General features: G+C 51.8%; 3 protein-coding genes across 3 annotated transcripts in view; 2 read left to right on the top strand and 1 right to left on the bottom strand.

The window, feature by feature from the left end:
- Positions 1 to 4,117: 4,117 nt before the first annotated feature.
- LOC306836578 (zinc metalloproteinase nas-4) lies at positions 4,118 to 5,862 on the bottom strand (the record flags this gene model as incomplete). Its single annotated transcript, XM_079363752.1, has 8 exons — positions 5,773 to 5,862; positions 5,616 to 5,665; positions 5,392 to 5,461; positions 5,201 to 5,315; positions 4,951 to 5,123; positions 4,736 to 4,817; positions 4,535 to 4,656; positions 4,118 to 4,221 (listed from the first exon to the last, which is right to left on the bottom strand). Exons 1-8 carry the CDS (start codon positions 5,798 to 5,800, stop codon positions 4,118 to 4,120), a joined length of 744 nt encoding a protein of 247 aa, XP_079219878.1. The 5' UTR covers positions 5,801 to 5,862.
- A 1,377-nt stretch (positions 5,863 to 7,239) lies between these two features.
- On the top strand, positions 7,240 to 9,201 carry zcchc9 (zinc finger, CCHC domain containing 9). The gene is made up of 6 exons (XM_079364114.1): positions 7,240 to 7,401; positions 7,857 to 8,293; positions 8,429 to 8,579; positions 8,657 to 8,749; positions 8,836 to 8,904; positions 8,981 to 9,201. The coding sequence occupies exons 2-6, from the start codon at positions 7,868 to 7,870 to the stop codon at positions 9,091 to 9,093; spliced, it is 852 nt and encodes a 283-aa protein (XP_079220240.1). The 5' UTR covers positions 7,240 to 7,401; positions 7,857 to 7,867; the 3' UTR covers positions 9,094 to 9,201.
- A 5,768-nt stretch (positions 9,202 to 14,969) lies between these two features.
- LOC306836803 (DNA repair protein XRCC4-like) overlaps positions 14,970 to 17,500 on the top strand; it is an 11,088-nt gene continuing 8,557 nt past the window's right edge. The window contains exons 1-2 of the mRNA XM_079364110.1: positions 14,970 to 15,096; positions 15,525 to 15,606. Of these exons, the coding sequence (XP_079220236.1) occupies positions 15,549 to 15,606 (58 nt within the window). The 5' untranslated portion in view covers positions 14,970 to 15,096; positions 15,525 to 15,548. The remainder of the gene's footprint in view (positions 15,097 to 15,524; positions 15,607 to 17,500) is intronic.

Genomic DNA, 17,500 nt, shown 5'->3' with positions numbered 1-17,500 from the left:
AGGTGAAACCCGCGAGGACAGGTGGAGAGTAAAAACGTACTTTTTACTGAGAGCTGAGTGTGTTTTCACTTTACACTCACACATGTAATCACGCACGTGCGTTTCCTTATATATTCAAATCATTCAGAATGTGCTTTCATATATTTACCTTTTTACCTTTGCTGAGTTTACACTGATATATTTACATGTTCTAATATTTACTGTAGTTATATTTAATTTAAATTCAGTTTAATCATCCTCGCCTTTGATTGGCTAACAGGACACAAGCTAGCTGTGTGTTTCTCTGTGATCCATCTCACCATCCACTGATATTAGTTATAGATCAGAAATAACACGGTGACGGAGTCAATTAAAAGTAGAAAAGACAGTAAAAGTAGAGGTGGCGTGCTGACAGTCTGTAGAGGTGGCGTGCAGACAGTCTGTAGAGGTGGCGTGCAGACAGTCTGTAGAGGTGGCGTGCAGACAGTCTGTAGAGGTGGCGTGCAGACAGTCTGTAGAGGTGGCGTGCAGACAGTCTGTAGAGGTGGCGTGCAGACAGTCTGTAGAGGTGGCGTGCAGACAGTCTGTAGAGGTGGCGTGCTGACAGTCTGTAGAGGTGGCGTGCAGACAGTCTGTAGAGGTGGCGTGCAGACAGTCTGTAGAGGTGGCGTGCAGACAGTCTGTAGAGGTGGCGTGCAGACAGTCTGTAGAGGTGGCGTGCAGACAGTCTATAGAGGTGGCGTGCAGACAGTCTGTAGAGGTGGCGTGCAGGCAGTCTGTAGAGGTGGCGTGCAGACAGTCTGTAGAGATGGCGTGCAGACAGTCTGTAGAGACGGTAGAGGTGGCGTGCAGACAGTCTGTAGAGGTGGCGTGCAGACAGTCTGTAGAGGTGGCGTGCAGACAGTCTGCAGAGGTGGCGTGCAGACAGTCTGTAGAGGTGGCGTGCAGACAGTCTGTAGAGGTGGCGTGCAGACAGTCTGTAGAGACGGTAGAGGTGGCGTGCAGACAGTCTGTAGAGACGGTAGAGATGGCGTGCAGACAGTCTGTAGAGACGGTAGAGGTGGCGTGCAGACAGTCTGTAGAGGTGGCGTGCAGACAGTCTGTAGAGACGGTAGAGGTGGCGTGCAGACAGTCTGTAGAGGTGGCGTGCAGACAGTCTGTAGAGGTGGCGTGCAGACAGTCTGTAGAGGTGGCGTGCAGACAGTCTGTAGAGGTGGTAGAGGTGGCGTGCAGACAGTCTGTAGAGGTGGCGTGCAGACAGTCTGTAGAGGTGGCGTGCAGACAGTCTGTAGAGGTTGAGCTCTTTTTTCTCTCATTGTTGGTAAATGGTGTTTTGAAGCTTCTCTTCTATACAGGCAGCTTCAGTGACTCTGTGACCTTTGACCCCGCTGATTCAAAGGATCAGAACAGGATTGTTAAACAAACATGATAATTACAGACGGCACACTGTGCCGACACGCTGATCCAACATTAGTGACAAAAAATATCTGAGAAATGTTAAAACAAACATCCCGTGTGATGAGAAGCGTTCTTAACGTTCAGTCACATGACCGGCGTGGAGGTCAAAGCGTTTAGGAACGTGGCGCGCTCGCCGGGGTCGGCTCCGGGTCTGATCTCACTCGGACAGTTTCCGAGGCGAGCAGCAGGAGAAGCTCGCAGTGAAATAACGTCTGTGTTTGCGTTCTCGCTCGCCTGGAACGTTTCAGGACTCTTTAACAAACACGAGGTCATGTGACCTCACGGTGTGCAGGAGACGAAGCGAGGTCATGTGACGCGGCGAGACAAAGCGAGGTCAGAGAACAGACGGATCAGGATGGAGACAAGAACATCAGGACTTTTAATAATTACAGGTCAACAAACTGCATCAGCTGCTCTGAGAGCTATTATGACCTCACAGCTCCAAGGACCAATCAGTGATGACCACACAGCTTCTTCTGTGAAACGTCACTTTTATAAAACGTCACGTTAAAGACGTGTGACGCCATGACGGCTCGTTTCTTAGTCAATAATATTTTATAAAAGTCACTCCTGAGAAACGTTCTCTTCAGACGCTCATTTCTGTACTGTGGCGTGTGGAGCGTGGAGCGCTACATGTGGAGCGTGGCGTGTGGTGTATGGCGTGTGGAGTGTGGAGCGTGGAGTGTGGCGCGTGGAGCGTGGAGCGCTACATGTGGAGCGTGGAGTGTGGCGCGTGGAGCGCTACATGTGGAGCGTGGCGTGTGGAGCGCTACATGTGGAGCGTGGCGTGTGGAGCGCTACGTGTGGAGCGTGGTGTGTGGCGCGTGGAGCGCTACATGTGGAGCGTGGCGTGTGGAGCGCTACATGTGGAGCGTGGTGTGTGGAGCGCTACATGTGGAGCGTGGTGTGTGGAGCGCTACATGTGGAGCGTGGAGTGTGGAGCGCTACATGTGGAGCGTGGAGTGTGGAGCGCTACATGTGGAGCGCTACATGTGGAGCGTGGCGTGTGGAGCGCTACATGTGGAGCGTGGTGTGTGGAGCGCTACATGTGGAGCGTGGTGTGTGGAGCGCTACATGTGGAGCGTGGCGTGTGGAGCGCTACATGTGGAGCGTGGTGTGTGGAGCGCTACATGTGGAGCGTGGCGTGTGGAGCGCTACATGTGGAGCGTGGCGTGTGGAGCGCTACATGTGGAGCGTGGTGTGTGGAGCGCTACATGTGGAGCGTGGCGTGTGGAGCGCTACATGTGGAGCGTGGCGTGTGGAGCGTGGCGTGTGGAGCGCTACATGTGGAGCGTGGTGTGTGGAGCGTCAAGCGTGGTGTGTGGAGCGTGGAGCGTTACATGTGGAGCGCTACGTGTGGAGCGTGCGTGTGTGTGTGAAGGGGTCTATTTGGGGTCATTCCTTCAGACTGGGAAACATAAACAGTTTGGTATTGAAGTGAGAACAGACTCTGAGGATTCACTGGGGGAGATAAGAAGTCACCTCATGGTGACCTGTGTGACCTTGAAGTCACCTCATGGTGACCTGTGTGACCTTGAAGTCACCTGAGGAAGCACAAGGGGTGCAGGACTGTAGGAGATGCACACCTGAAGGATCAAAGCCTAAATAAAGTCCTAAATGTCCTGATGTTGTTTGGACCTGTATAAATACTGGAGTCTGTCTTTGTTCACACCTGGCTGCTGACTCTCCCAGGTAACACGGCTCACCTGGACTGATGCTGTTTCTTATATTACATGCAAGTCAGTGTCAGCCGATATTTCTTCATCATCTACACATCATCGTCAAGGACTTGAGAAACAACGTGGCGTGTGGAGCGTGGAGTGTAGAGCGTGGCGCTACATGTGGAACATGGCATGTGGAACGTGGCGTGTAGAGCGTGGCGCTACATGGAGCGTGGCGTGTTGCATGTGGAGCGTGGCGTGTAGAGCGTGGCGCTACATGGAGCGTGGCGTGTTGCATGTGGAGCGTCGCGTGTAGAGCGTGGCGCTACATGGAGCGTGGCGTGTTGCATGTGGAGCGTGGCGTGTAGAGCGTGGCGTGTAGAGCGCTACATGTGGAAAATGGCATGTGGAACGTGGCGTGTAGAGCGTGGCGTGTGGAGCGTGGCGTGTGGAGCGTGGCGTGTGGAGCGTGGCGTGTGGAGCGCTACATGTGGAGCGTGGCATGTGGAACGTGGCGTGTAGAGCGTGGCGCTACATGTGGAGCGTGGCGTGTTGCATGTGGAACGTGGCGTGGAGAGCGCTACATGTGGAGCGTGGCGTGTAGAGCGTGGCGCTACATGGAGCGTGGCGTGTTGCATGTGGAACGTGGCGTGGAGCGTGGCGTGTAGAGTGCTACATGTGGAGCGTGGCGTGTGGAGCGCTACATGTGGAGCGTGGCGTGTAGAGCGTGGCGCTACATGGAGCGTGGCGTGTTGCATGTGGAACGTGGCGTGGACCGTGGCGTATAGAGCGTGGTGTGTGGAGCGTGGCGTGTTGCATGTGGAACGTGGCGTGGAGATCGCTACATGTGGAGCGTGGCGTGTGGCGCCCGTGTGCACTCGCTGCCTCCTGTCCAACACGTTCATTAAGACGAGGCCTCGCAGGTGTTCTGATGCTTTTATTAAGAAGGTTCAGTTCAGTCAGCTGGTGTTGTGGCGCCCTCCTGTGGCGGCGCTCAGCTGCTGCAGGGAAGCAGAGGATCATGGGGCAGCAGTGAGCGGAGTCTTCGTGCTGCTGATGTTTGGATCCTTCTCTGCGTCTCCGTCGCCGCTCTTCTTCTTCTTCTTCTCCTTTTTAGGAACGTCTGCAGAGAAAAGAACAGAGGTCAGAGGTCAGATCACGAGCTTCAGGAAGTGACTGAGCTTCCTGTGACGGCTGTTCAGGCTCCGCCTCAGAGAGAGGGGGAGGAGCTTAGACATTCAGCACAGCTTCATATTGAGAGGACTCGGTTAAGGGGGTTCAGGCATCTGATCAGGATCCTGCTGGACCCGGAGGAGACCCTGTTCTATCATGTATCCCATCATGCCCGGGAACTCAGAACGTGTTTAACCGTCTCCGAGAGGACGCGCCCGTCCCGGGTCAGAGGACGCGTCCGTCCCGGGTCAGAGGACTCTCACCGCAGCCGTACAGCTGACGGACTCTCTTGATGTCGCTCTCCGTCAGTCTTTGTCTCTGTCCCATCTGGTCCACGTCGGACTTTGAGACGATGGTGGGCAGACCGTTGACGGAGAAAAAGGAGCTGAGGAGAGAAGAAGACAAAGTGAGTCCGGGACAGAAGGCGTGCAGGTCTCGTGTCCCCTCGTGTCCTCAGGATCTACCTGCCGTAGTGCAGGATGGACGTGATGTCATAAGGAAGTCCAAACGTGTCTCCTGGTTTCTTCTTGAAGTTGTCCTCCATCCCTGAAAGACAAACGCCAGCGAACCCGTGAAAGAAAGAACGCGAGCAGGACCGCTGACCCGTCCGTGAGAGGACAGACCCGATCCAGGTCCAGACTGAGGACAGACCCGATCCAGGTCCAGACTGAGGACTCACCTGACATGATGTTCTCGGGCAGGACGGTGATGTGCTGCTCGCGGTCCATCCTCGTGTGCTCATGGTGGAAGCCCAGAGCGTGGAGGAGCTCATGGATGATATTACCCACCATGCACGGCGGCCCCACCAACAGCAGCTGCTCTCCTCCCCTGAAGCCCACGTACGACGCACAGCTACGACACACACAGAGCCGGGTGTTCGCTGCGCACACGCTACAGACGTCATGGTGTCAGCGGAGACGCCGTCTTACCCTTTGCTCGTTTTGAACAGCAGGTAGTCCGTCTCCGACGTTCGCTCGTGGAACGTCACACACGTGTGTTCGGACAGCTTGGCCATGGCGGACAGGATGTCCTGCTTCCTGTGGGCTGGAACAGAAAGCACACACGTTCTCTCCACGGTGACATGGGCGAGCGACAGTGAAGCTGTGTTAGCGGTTCGTACCTAGCTCTTCACTGACCACGAACGCCACCTCGCAGGTCGGCCACACGCTCCCCACGGCGTTCCTGTCGTCCTGAGGGGACAGAAACATTCAACACACTCACAGTGCACCTCAGCCAATCAGAGAGCTGCTCTCCTCCTCTGTGATCAGTCAGCCAATCAGAGAGCTGCTCTCCTCCTCTGTGGTCACATGCTGTCACTACACGTGTTAATTAAAGGTCACTGACCGACAGCAGGACGTCTCCCTCGGACACCGTGAAGGTTTTAGTCATCAGCTCTGTCACGATGAAATCAGAGAACAAACACTGACTTCAAATGTTCCTGTCCGACCTCCTCTGCTCACCTGCTGCAGGTAAACACGGGGACCAATCAGAGAGGACTCACCGTCTAAAGTCTCCGGGTTCTTGTCCATATACGCCAACGCACTGATGAGCCAGCCTCCATGCAGCGCTGCAACAACACACACACACCTGTTCACTCACTCTCACACACACACACCTGTTCACTCACACACACACACACACACACCCACACCTGTTCACTCACTCTCACACACACACACCTGTTCACTCACTCTCACACACACACACCTGTTCACTCACACACACACACACACACACCCACACCTGTTCACTCACTCTCACACACACACACACACCTGTTCACTCACTCTCACACACACACACCTGTTCACTCACTCTCTCACACACACACCTGTTCACACACACACACACACACACACCTGTTCACTCACACACACACACACACCTGTTCACTCACACACACACACACACACACACACACCCACACCTGTTCACTCACTCTCACACACACACACCTGTTCACTCACTCTCTCACACACACACCTGTTCACACACACACACACACACACCTGTTCACACACACACACACACACACACCTGTTCACACACACACACACCTGTTCACACACACACACACACACACACCTGTTCACACACACACACACACACACACCTGTTCACACACACACACACACCTGTTCACACACACACACACACACACACCTGTTCACACACACACACACACACACACACACACACACACACACACACACACACACACACACACACACACACACACACACACACACACACACACACACACACACACACACACACACACACACACACACACACACACACACACACACACACACACACACACACACACACACACACACACACACACACACACACACACACACACACACACACACACACACACACACACACACACTCTCACCTTGGAGGGGGGCAGCATGGGCTGAAAGTGAACACATGAGCAGGTTAGGGGTGTTTGCAGGCTCATTCAAAGCTTCTCTGGTTGGTTTCTTACCGTGTTGAACAAACAGCAGAGCAGAGAGCAGCAGCAGCATCATCATCTCACACGGAAGCTTCTGGAGGCCTCTCACCTCGTTAGGCACATTAAATCCACCTGTGAGCTGCTGCCTCGTTAGCACTGATGGATGAAGAGAGCTGAGGATGAAGAGGGATGTGACACGGTTAAACGTGTCCAGTTGTTGGCGATCCTTTGGTTAGGGGTTAGTGGGCGTGGTCGTGGATTAAAGTCTCAGGTAGGATTCACCTGGAAGAAATGAAAACAGAATAAAAATGGAAGAAGGTCTCGAGCGGGACGGCAAAGAGAAAAGAGGGAGACGTTATTTATTTTAATTAAAGATTCACTCATCTGATTTTTTCAGCTCCGATATGATTCTGATATTTATAAATATGAAATCTATATTATTATTGATATTGTTGGTTTTATGTGTGCTTCATGAGACAGTTCTGTCCTCGTTTGTTTGAGCAGCAGCTGTCAGAGAGAAACCTTATTCAGACTGAATGTGATGAGTCAGCCGCGACAGGCGGGGGCGCTAATGCGCGTGACACGCTGCTGTGCGGCGCTACAAATCCGTAGAAGAAGACGGAATTCTTCCGGAATAAATAGAAACACATGGGCTGAAGTCTCAGCAAGGTAACGATCTTTATTCTTTATTCATATTTGAAGAACATGTTCTGATATCATGTTAGATGATTATTTATGTTTTAATAAAACCAAAACAAGCTAACGGCGTGCTGAGCTAGCTGCTACATGCTAACATACATGCTAACATCAGCTGTTCGGTTATTATTATTGTTATTCTTTTAAAGATGTTGTTCTAGCTGTGTTTCAAAGACTTGACATGAAAGGGTTAGGGTTATGGTTCCAGTTTAATGAAAGAACATTTAACATGATAAAACTGAAAGTCTGACTTTAGTTTGGATAAAAGTGTGTTAGGAGACTTCATAAAGGAGTTAAGGAAAGGTGTTAGGGGGAGGAGCCAGGAGATTGGGGGGGGGGGGGGGGGGGGCTCTGGAGATGTTCTGAATGTGTGGAAGTTTCTTCAATGATTTTGATGTTTGAGTCTGAACGAAACTCTTCATCATCAGAGGCTGCAGTGATGACGAGGTGGGCGAGAGCCAACAACGTCCACAAACACAAGGAAGCAGAGGCCACTCCATGGAGTCGACTGAAGGCCGGAGGAGGAGGAAGAGGAGGGGGAGGAGGAGGAAGAGGAGCGGGAGGGAGTGACCGAGGGAGGTTTGGAGGACCTTCAGGTAACAAAGGAGGAGACTACCTGAGAGGGACTCAGCCCGGGGGATCAGGTGTGAAGAAACCAAACCGTAAGAAGAAGGACTACGACAACGAGGACGTGAACGGCTTCATGGAGTATCTGCAGCAGAGCGGACGGCCCCTACCCAGAGGAGAGAGAGGGGCGAGGGAGGAGGAACGGGAGGTCAGGGAGGAGGTGGAGACCGCCCTGAAGAAGGACAGAAGAAGAGAGGACCGGCGGATAAAGAGACAGACGGACAAGAAGAGCAACATGGTGAGAGACTGTGACACTGAGTCCTCGGTTTAGTCCGGGTTCTGGTCTTTGGTGTTTTTAACCCTGGCCCTCATATTCCCTCCTTTGCTTCCTGTCATTCCTTTCCTTGTCTCCTCGCTCCCTCCTCCCCTCCAGCTGTGTTTTAACTGCAGGAAGCCCGGCCACGGATTGGCCGACTGCCCGGAGGCCGACAGAGACGAGGAGATGGGTCGAGGAATCTGTTACCGCTGCGGCTCCACCGAGCACGAGATCCAGAAGTGTCGAGCTAAAGTGGATCCGGCTCTGGGTGAGGACCGGACGGCGTGCCGTCTGTCACACGCTCGGGTAGAAACGCTCTTTATTAACAAGTGAATGTTGTTCCAGGTGATTATCCGTACGCAAAGTGTTTCATCTGTGGTCAGACGGGACACTTGTCGCGGGGCTGCCCGGATAATCCCAAAGGACTTTACGCACAAGGTAGGAGCTGAGCGCCACACGCCACACGCCACCGGTCAGCTGGCCCCTTTAAACAGCCCTTAAAGTGACGGCGTCTGTGTTTGCAGGAGGGAGCTGTCGAGTGTGTGGCTCAGTGGAACACTTTCAGAAGGATTGTCCCGAGCACCAGGCTGCAAGTGAGTGTCCTGCGTCTCCGTCTTTAACCTCCGAGTTCTTCGTCCTCCGTCTCATCTTGACTTCCTCTTCCTGCAGCGAACTCTGTGACCGTCTCCTGGCTGTCCAACAACATGAGCGCCGACTACGAGGACGTCCACGTTCCGGTGAAGAAGGTCAAACCCAAACAGACTAAAGTGGTGACGTTCTGACGTGGCGAGATGTGCTGAGTCATGCTTTGCTCTCTGGACTCGATGAAACACTCGCACGTCTTCTGTGTGATTCTGAATAAACCGTTTATTTACAGCCTCAAAACATCACGTTTACTGTTTCTGTACAAACACCTTTGACCTCTGTGACCTCTGAAAACATCCGAGACTTTTAACAAACCTTGATGAGTTCATACTGATGGACTCTGCAGCAGCCTCTACCATCAGTGTGTGAATGTGTGAATGGATGAGTTCATACTGATGGACTCTTTACTGTAATGTGCAGACTTGGCCTCTTGGGGGCAGCACTGACTCATGCTGCAGGAGTGTCCTCTGGTCGTCCTGGCTGTGAAGGAACAGGTGAGCTGTAGTAATAAAAGGTGAAGAGAGGAGGAGCATCACTGAGTGTGAACACGTCACACACTTCCTGATCTCATCATCTGTGCTGAGCAGCGTCTGATGGTCAGAATCAGAGACGAGGCCGAGTGAACACAGGTGACCTGGTCATGGACGGGACGCCCTGCAGGGTGACCCAGCACTGACCAGCAGGCCTCATGTCCGTGTGACCCAGCACTGACCAGCAGGCCTCATGTCCGTGTGACCCAGCACTGACCAGCGGGCCTCATGTCCGTGTGACCCAGCACTGACCAGCGGGCCTCATGTCCGTGTGACCCAGCACTGACCAGCGGGCCTCATGTCCGTGTGACCCAGCACTGACCAGCGGGCCTCATGTCCGTGTGACCCAGCACTGACCAGCGGGCCTCATGTCCGTGTGACCCAGCACTGACCAGCGGGCCTCATGTCCGTGTGACCCAGCACTGACCAGCGGGCCTCATGTCCGTGTGACCCAGCACTGACCAGCGGGCCTCATGTCCGTGTGACCCAGCACTGACCAGCGGGCCTCATGTCCGTGTGACCCAGCACTGACCAGCAGGCCTCATGTCCGTGTGACCCAGCACTGACCAGCAGGCCTCATGTCCGTGTGACCCAGCACTGACCAGCAGGCCTCATGTCCGTGTGACCCAGCACTGACCAGCAGGCCTCATGTCCGTGTGACCCAGCACTGACCAGCAGGCCTCATGTCCGTGTGACCCAGCACTGACCAGCAGGCCTCATGTCCGTGTGACCCAGCACTGACCAGCAGGCCTCATGTCCGTGTGACCCAGCACTGACCAGCAGGCCTCATGTCCGTGTGACCCAGCACTGACCAGCAGGCCTCATGTCCGTGTGACCCAGCACTGACCAGCAGGCCTCATGTCCGTGTGACCCAGCACTGACCAGCAGGCCTCATGTCCGTGTGACCCAGGTGGTCAGAAACTCTCCGTCTGGCTCCGTGCTGGCGTGTTACTTGGCGTGCGTATGACACCACACTGTCTCTCCAGATGCTCCTGTGTGTTTGTTACGTCTCTGCATGTCCACAAACACTGTACATGTATTGTTCTCATGTTGTGTTTGGCATTAAGCGCAGCGGGAGCAGCTAACATGTTGTTCTCTTTAAAGGACGTTTAGGATGAACTTCTCTGTCGAGGACGATGTGAGTGGTTTTCACATGAGGGGAGAAGTGAGCCTCACTGTGTGTGTGTGTGTGTGTGTGTGTGTGTGTGTGTGTGTGTGTGTGTGTGTGTGTGTGTGTGTGTGTGTGTGTGTGTGTGTGTGTGTGTGTGTGTGTGTGTGTGTGTGTGTGTGTGTGTGTGTGTGTGTGTGTGTGTGTGTGTGTGTGTGTGTGTGTGTGTGTGTGTGTGTGTGTGTGTGTGTGTGTGTGTGTGTGTGTGTCCGTCCTCCACAGCAGACAGAGGTGCTTCCTCTCATCTTTCAAACCTTTCTTATCCTGGAGGTTAGTGGTTCAAATCCGACCTCTGCCCTTTGCTGCATGTCCTTTGAGGTCGTAGATCAGGAGGAATGATGCTGAATAAAGCAGCAACACCCTGAAGAATAAATGCTGAGTCATTCCAAGATGACCTGCAGTGATTTTCTTTAATCTGAGGTTATACTCAAATAAGTTCGAACTCTTCTTCATCACACGCTGATAAAAGAAACGTTTCTAAGAAACTTCAGATCTGGATCGGTCCTGCTCTGTTTCCAGGAGCTCATGTGCACTCGATTTGTCTGACCCCAGAGACCTCCTGTTTGGGTAAAAGTGAAGTATAAAGTAAATAGAAACGTGGGGGATCACCCCCCTCTCTCGCCTGCTGGAGGCTAACCCCCCCCCCCCCCTCCAACCGGGTTTCCACAGAGCCTGATGCGTTCTCATGGAGGCAGAGAAGTCAGTCCAGCTGTACAGCGCCAGCTCGCTGAGGCAGATTACACAATTTACCCTGGAAGTGTGTGTGTGTGTGTGTGTGTGTGTGTGTGTGTGTGTGTGTGTGTGTGTGTGTGTGTGTGTGTGTGTGTGTGTGTGTGTGTGTGTGTGTGTGTGTGTGTGTGTGTGTGTGTGTGTGTGTGTGTGTGTGTGTGTGTGTGTGTGTGTGTGTGTGTGTGTGTGTGTGTGTGTGTGTGTGTGTGTGTGTGTGTGTGTGTGTGTGTGTGTGTGTCTTATAACAAAAGCACAGAGGGCCCATTCACTGGTGTCTCCTGGATCTAATTTAAAATCGAGGGTTGTGTGTGTGTGGGGGGGGGGTCTTTGTCTTTAGATTGCAACATCCACATTTGCCCCCCTCAGAGCTCTTTGTGTGCACATACATCCTAAACTGAACCATACGTTACACGCCAGCTGTTAGCCTGATGCTAACTCATACTGGAACATGCTTAACAGAACTAGGAGATCTGTGGAGACGCACTTCAAAAACTGCTGAGTCATGATTCGTCTGGCGTACCGCTCTGATCCAGTGAGTGACTGCATGACTTGTCACTTTCTCACACACACACACACACACACACACACACACACACACACACACACACACACACAGAGGATGAGAAAGTGACCCGGCGGTGAAGTGGCGCCCCCCTGAGCTGAGACCTCTGCGGGGCTGATAAACAGAACCAGGTTCCTGCGTGTGTGTCGTGGCGTCTCCAGCTCATTAGCTCCAATAGACTGGACTCAGTTTCTGATGTGCTCTCCTCTGTCATTAGGAGCAGCTCCTCACTTTCATCTCCTCCTTCCTTCCGCCCGTCTTTAGCATGGCCTGCTCCTCGTAGCCCGCAGCGCGCACACACACACACACACACACACACACGTGAACATGAGTCAGCAGCTTTAGGAGCTGCAGTAATGACTTCCAGCTCAGTGGACAGGTAACAAGCATTTCCTGCTGCTCGTGTTGGCCTGAGGAGAAACACTGAGCTCCGATGACACAGAACGAGCAGATAACTCAGAGACAACATCGGAGACATGAAGACCGTCGGTGTTTGACGACCTCCGTCTCTGCTGTCCCAGCGTCTCACAGTGTCAGACAGAGATCCACAGAGACATGAACATGAAGTGAGACCAGGCACAAAGTAGACTCAGCTCTTCCAGTCTGAGCTCTGAGGCTCTGTGAACCATGACTGTGCATGTTGCTGTCTCTTTAATAGTAAATAAATCTTTACTAAGACCCTGAGGACCCTGAAGACCCCGGTCTGGCCCCTCCTCGCAGCCTCCTAATGGCCCTCACTACAAACCTTTATAGAGGCTCTTAAACTGGAAGCGTAACAGCTGAGGGAGAGTTTCAGAACACTTCAGAGCAACTTCTCAGGTTGATCATTTAGAGCTGCTGCATGTCAGCGTGAGCTCCTTTCAGCTCCGTCTGTGTCCCTGCGCTCTGTCCTTCAAGAGGCCGAGCTGACCCACGTCCCCTGTGAGCTGACCCACGTCCCCTGTGAGCTGACCCACGTCCCCTGTGAGCTGACAGACCTCAGACCGGCTCGCTTCATAAACACCACGAGCTCACAAGTGATCGATAAGCCAGAAACCAGAATCACCCTTTAGAGCCCATCTCCTCCTCTGGTCCAGTCCCTCAGGGGGGGCGGAGTCTTCAGCCTGCAGTCCTGACTCTGCACGCTCTGAGACCGCTCCAGGACTTCAGGGATCATCTCCGTTTGGTAGAATCAGAAGCCAACGTGGTCGCCAAGACGCCAAGGAGCCCACGGGGGAGCATGGTTTTAATTTGAACCACAGGTTGAAGAGAAGAGCTTGAGAAACAGCGAGTCATGCAGCCAAAATAAAGAAGTGTTCCAGGAAGAGAAAAGCTGTCGGACCGACCACACATCACTCTGCTCAGACAAAAGAGCATTGTTTGACTGACATGCAGCATCCAGACTTCAATTTATAGTTCCATTCAAAGTGTGTGTGGAAGCAGTCAAAGGTCCTGCAGCCTCGGAGGCCGAACATGTTGGACAGTAATAACATGAACAAGCTAACAACAACAGAAGAGCCAGATGTGTTTACAGAGACGTCTGATGAACTGATTGGATCTGGATTATGAAGGCCGGACGGAGGACGCTCACTGTATCACTTAATTAAATGCAGACGCAGCTCCGCCCCCCTCTGTTGTTAAAGAAGCACAAAGTGATGAGCACGAGACGAGGAAACATGGTGACGACAGGAACAACACATCTGTTCCCACGGTTTAAAAACATCTGCGCACCACTCACAACTCTGGACGTGACGCTCTCCTGCTTAAAGTCTGAAATGTTTGTAAACACAACATTCAAACTGGGCCCTTCCTCCTGAAGCCACGCCCCCTCGCTGCAGGATCTACGTTTACTGCTTGTAGCAACACTGCAAGCTAACAAGCTAACCTGGCTACAGGAAGCAGACTGTGATGGTCGAGTCTAACAAACAAACAGACTCATTAACACCTCACACACACACACACACACACACACACACACACAAACACACACACACTCACACTCTTCTCACACACACACACACACACACACACAGACACAGACACACACACACACACACACACACACTCACACTCTTCTCACACACACACACACACACACACACAGACACAGACACACACACACACACACACACACACACACACACTCACACTCTTCTCACACACACACACACACTCTTCTCACACACACACACACACACTCTTCTCACACACACACACACACACACACACACACAGGTGATCGGTGTGTGTGGGGGTTGTCGGGGCTTCTTGCAGTAATTATGGTTGCAGTGATTCTTTGTTTGTAGAGCTCACGTCGTGCTCTCAGTGGAATCTCTTCATTTCCCTCTGAACAACACGTGGCGTGCAGCTTGTTCCTTCATCCTCTCTGACGAGCTCGCCGTAACAACGCTGAGAGGGACACACACTCACAGAAGGTCCAAACGTCTTCACAGTGACACACGCACACACACGTGCTCTCTCTCACACACACACACACGCATGTGCTCACACACACACATGCTCACACACACGCACACACACGTGCTCTCTCTCTCACACACATGCTCACACACGCACACACGTGCTCTCTCTCACACACACACACACGCATGTGCTCACACACACACACATGCTCTCTCACACACACGCATGTGCTCACACACACATGCTCATGCACACACACATGCTCTCTCACACACACACACGCACACACATGCACACACACGCTCACACACACACATGCTCACACACACACACACACACACACACACGTCCGTGTGTCTGGTCCTCTCAGCTGGTCTTCCTGAGCACTGCAGAGGTGCCCTTGGGCAAGGCACCGACCCCCCCAGGATTTCAATATAACACAGACTAAAACAGTAAAATGTCCCTTCTATAGAGTAAATCTTCTTTCATAACTTTTATTCAAAATAACTTTACGAGTTTAATGTTTAATTTATTTAAAGCAGAACTGTCGAGTAAAAACGTCATTAATAACCTTTACAACATAAATCCTTTAAATATGACGTCAGTCTTCTGTCCCCGCAGCTGTGTCGCTTGATGATGACGTAACAATAACGTACTTTCTCCGGTGAAACTTCCCCGGTTCAGAGTCGTTAAACATCAGCTCTGAGCCCGTCAGACTGTCCGTGGGACGTTTCCGGTGAAAGCACAGGTACGTGTTAAAGTCACCTGTGTTAGCTTTAGCATCTCTGCTTACAAACAGGCTAACCTCGAATGCTAACGCTAGCTTTGAAGTCCTTCATGCAGTTTGTAGTCTTTCTCAGGTGTTTTTTGTAGTTCTTAGAGGCTCAGCCCGATGAATACAGTTTAAATAAAGTTTAAATAGAGTCTCTAAAAGAGGATTTGACTGAACTTTAATCAAACTAAAGTGTCTGTGTGTAGTTTTTGAGAATATTATTATCCATGTGTTCTCCTCTGATGTGTAAATATGAATCAGTCCTCAGGACATGTGGTTTTATGAGGCTTTATTTGGGTTTTATGAGGCTTTATTTTAAAGATCTGGACCTGAAGGACCTGTCTGTTTCTGAAGGTTTCTTTCTGTGTCGCTGTCTTCTCCATGTGATCTCATTTTATCTGAAGTCGTCTTAAGATGCATCGATATCGATGAGACGGACGTCAGTGAGACCGTCCGGACCAATCACAGACGCTGCTCCAACTCCAGGTGCTGGTTCAGTTCAATGCGGAGGTCGTGCTCCTCAGGTACAGACAGTGTCGTGGGTTTGAAGCTGATGCTGAAGTGTAACCTCCTGCAGTTCCTGGAGTGTCCACTAGAGGCTGGCTGCAGTACCTGGAGTGTCCACTAGAGCAGGGTTTCTTAACCAACCTTAACCCTTCGAAGGGCCGCGAGCGCCACCTGCAGGGCCGCGAGGGGATAATATGTTTGCATCTGTGGGCCGTAAGGGCCGTGATCGTTGGCCTGCAATATACTCTCTGACCACCAGAGGCAGTATCATCAGTTAGAAGTAGGCCTACATCACGAGAAGGAGAAGAATATTTAGCTTAACGTCTACGGAGAAGTCTCAACTCTGCTAGGTGACGACCCTGAGGCCCCGTTTCCACGGAGACGCTATGACAGAAATGCATCGAAACGACCGCACTCCGGATTCAAACTACAGACCGTCTACACGGCAGGTCTGAGTGAAAACGATGTAGTTGTCACGCCCGGCCAGTAGTGGGCAGTGGAACTTTACAACGCGACACTGAGCAGTATAACTACTTCCTCCACAACATCCTGCTCAGCGGCGAGTTCTCCCAAGTCTTACCTAAACGCTGCGTATGGTCGCCCTGTGCTCGGGTAAAGGTTGAACTATTTGCCGCAAGTATTCGTTGCTCTTTTGGTGGCGACACACGATGTCTCATATCAAGGTTCTGTTTTAAAAGACGATACAGCACTAATAGCTGCTGAAGCACATAGCCGCCGCCATTGTTGTTTGTTCTCGACTACTGCGCATGTCCAAATGTTTCGTCTTACTGTCACAGCGTCTCCGTGGAAACGGGACCTGAATCTGAATGGAAACATAATGGAGAGGTTCTTAAAACGAACAAATAATGACAGCAACGGGGGGGCAGCGCTACACAAAACAGAATGCTCTTTTTAATTTCACCAAATCTACCGAACTTCATTGAGCACCTAATTTTATTGCTTTTTTGCTAAGTTTAGATTGTGTTACTTATTTGACAAACATGCACTAAAACATGGTTTTATATGAGCAAAATTAATTAAATGATCTTAACTTGTGCAAGGTTTTATGCATAATTAGCCAATGTATAGGTTATATATTGATTAAAAAACATACAAATGAAGAACAGGATTCATTATTACAACATAGTGACACAAATAGCTATTAAATAAAAATGACCAAAAGTTAAATCAGAACCATTCACTCGATTGGGCCCCAGACGACCTTGCCCTGAAAATGTTGGGCCCCAAGGTCAAAAAGGTTAAGAAACCCTGCACTAGAGGCTGGCTGCAGTACCTGGAGTGTCCACTAGAGGCTGGCTGCAGTACCTGGAGTGTCCACTAGAGGCTGGCTACAGTACCTGGAGTGTCCACTAGAGGCTGGCTGCAGTACCTGGAGTGTCCACTAGAGGCTGGCTGCAGTACCTGGAGTGTCCACTAGAGGCTGGCTGCAGTACCTGGAGTGTCCACTAGAGGCTGGCTGCAGCAGCACAGGAAGTCACATACACACCCATTCAAACAGCCTGTTTTTACAGCAGACATGAACATGTTTACAGCCTGCTTCAAAAAACCAAATAGGTGTGATTAGCTCATGTCTCCATCCACACACACTGTACGGGGGGAATGTTTTGATGACTCAGCAGTTTTGATTGGATGAAGGATCAGAGTTATTCACAATAAGGCGTGTAGCTGAGCTGATTGACAGGTGGGCGTGGCCTCAGCTCTCAGCCTGTCGTTAGCCTGACTCAAAGTTAACCTGAGACAGCATTTCCAGCACGGAGACCGCCATCCATGGGACTCCAGCGCCCCCTGCAGGGACACACGGGGGACTCCAGCGCCCCCTGCAGGGACACACGGGGGACTCCAGCGCCCCCTG

Source organism: Symphodus melops (genome assembly GCF_947650265.1).
Source record: "Symphodus melops genome assembly, chromosome: 16".
In the NCBI taxonomy this organism is placed as follows: Eukaryota; Metazoa; Chordata; class Actinopteri; order Labriformes; family Labridae; genus Symphodus; species Symphodus melops.
Note: the sequence above shows the minus strand (reverse complement) of the source record. Positions and strands in the feature narration are given on the sequence as shown.

Excerpts from the sequence above, each read along its gene's own strand:
- zcchc9 (XM_079364114.1), top strand. The coding sequence starts at position 7,868 with ATGACGAGGTGGGCGAGAGCCAACAACGTCCACAAACACAAGGAAGCA. Across the intron at positions 8,294-8,428 it reads CGGACAAGAAGAGCAACATG|CTGTGTTTTAACTGCAGGAA; the intron begins GTGAGAGACTGT and ends CCTCCCCTCCAG. Across the intron at positions 8,750-8,835 it reads CAAAGGACTTTACGCACAAG|GAGGGAGCTGTCGAGTGTGT; the intron begins GTAGGAGCTGAG and ends CTGTGTTTGCAG.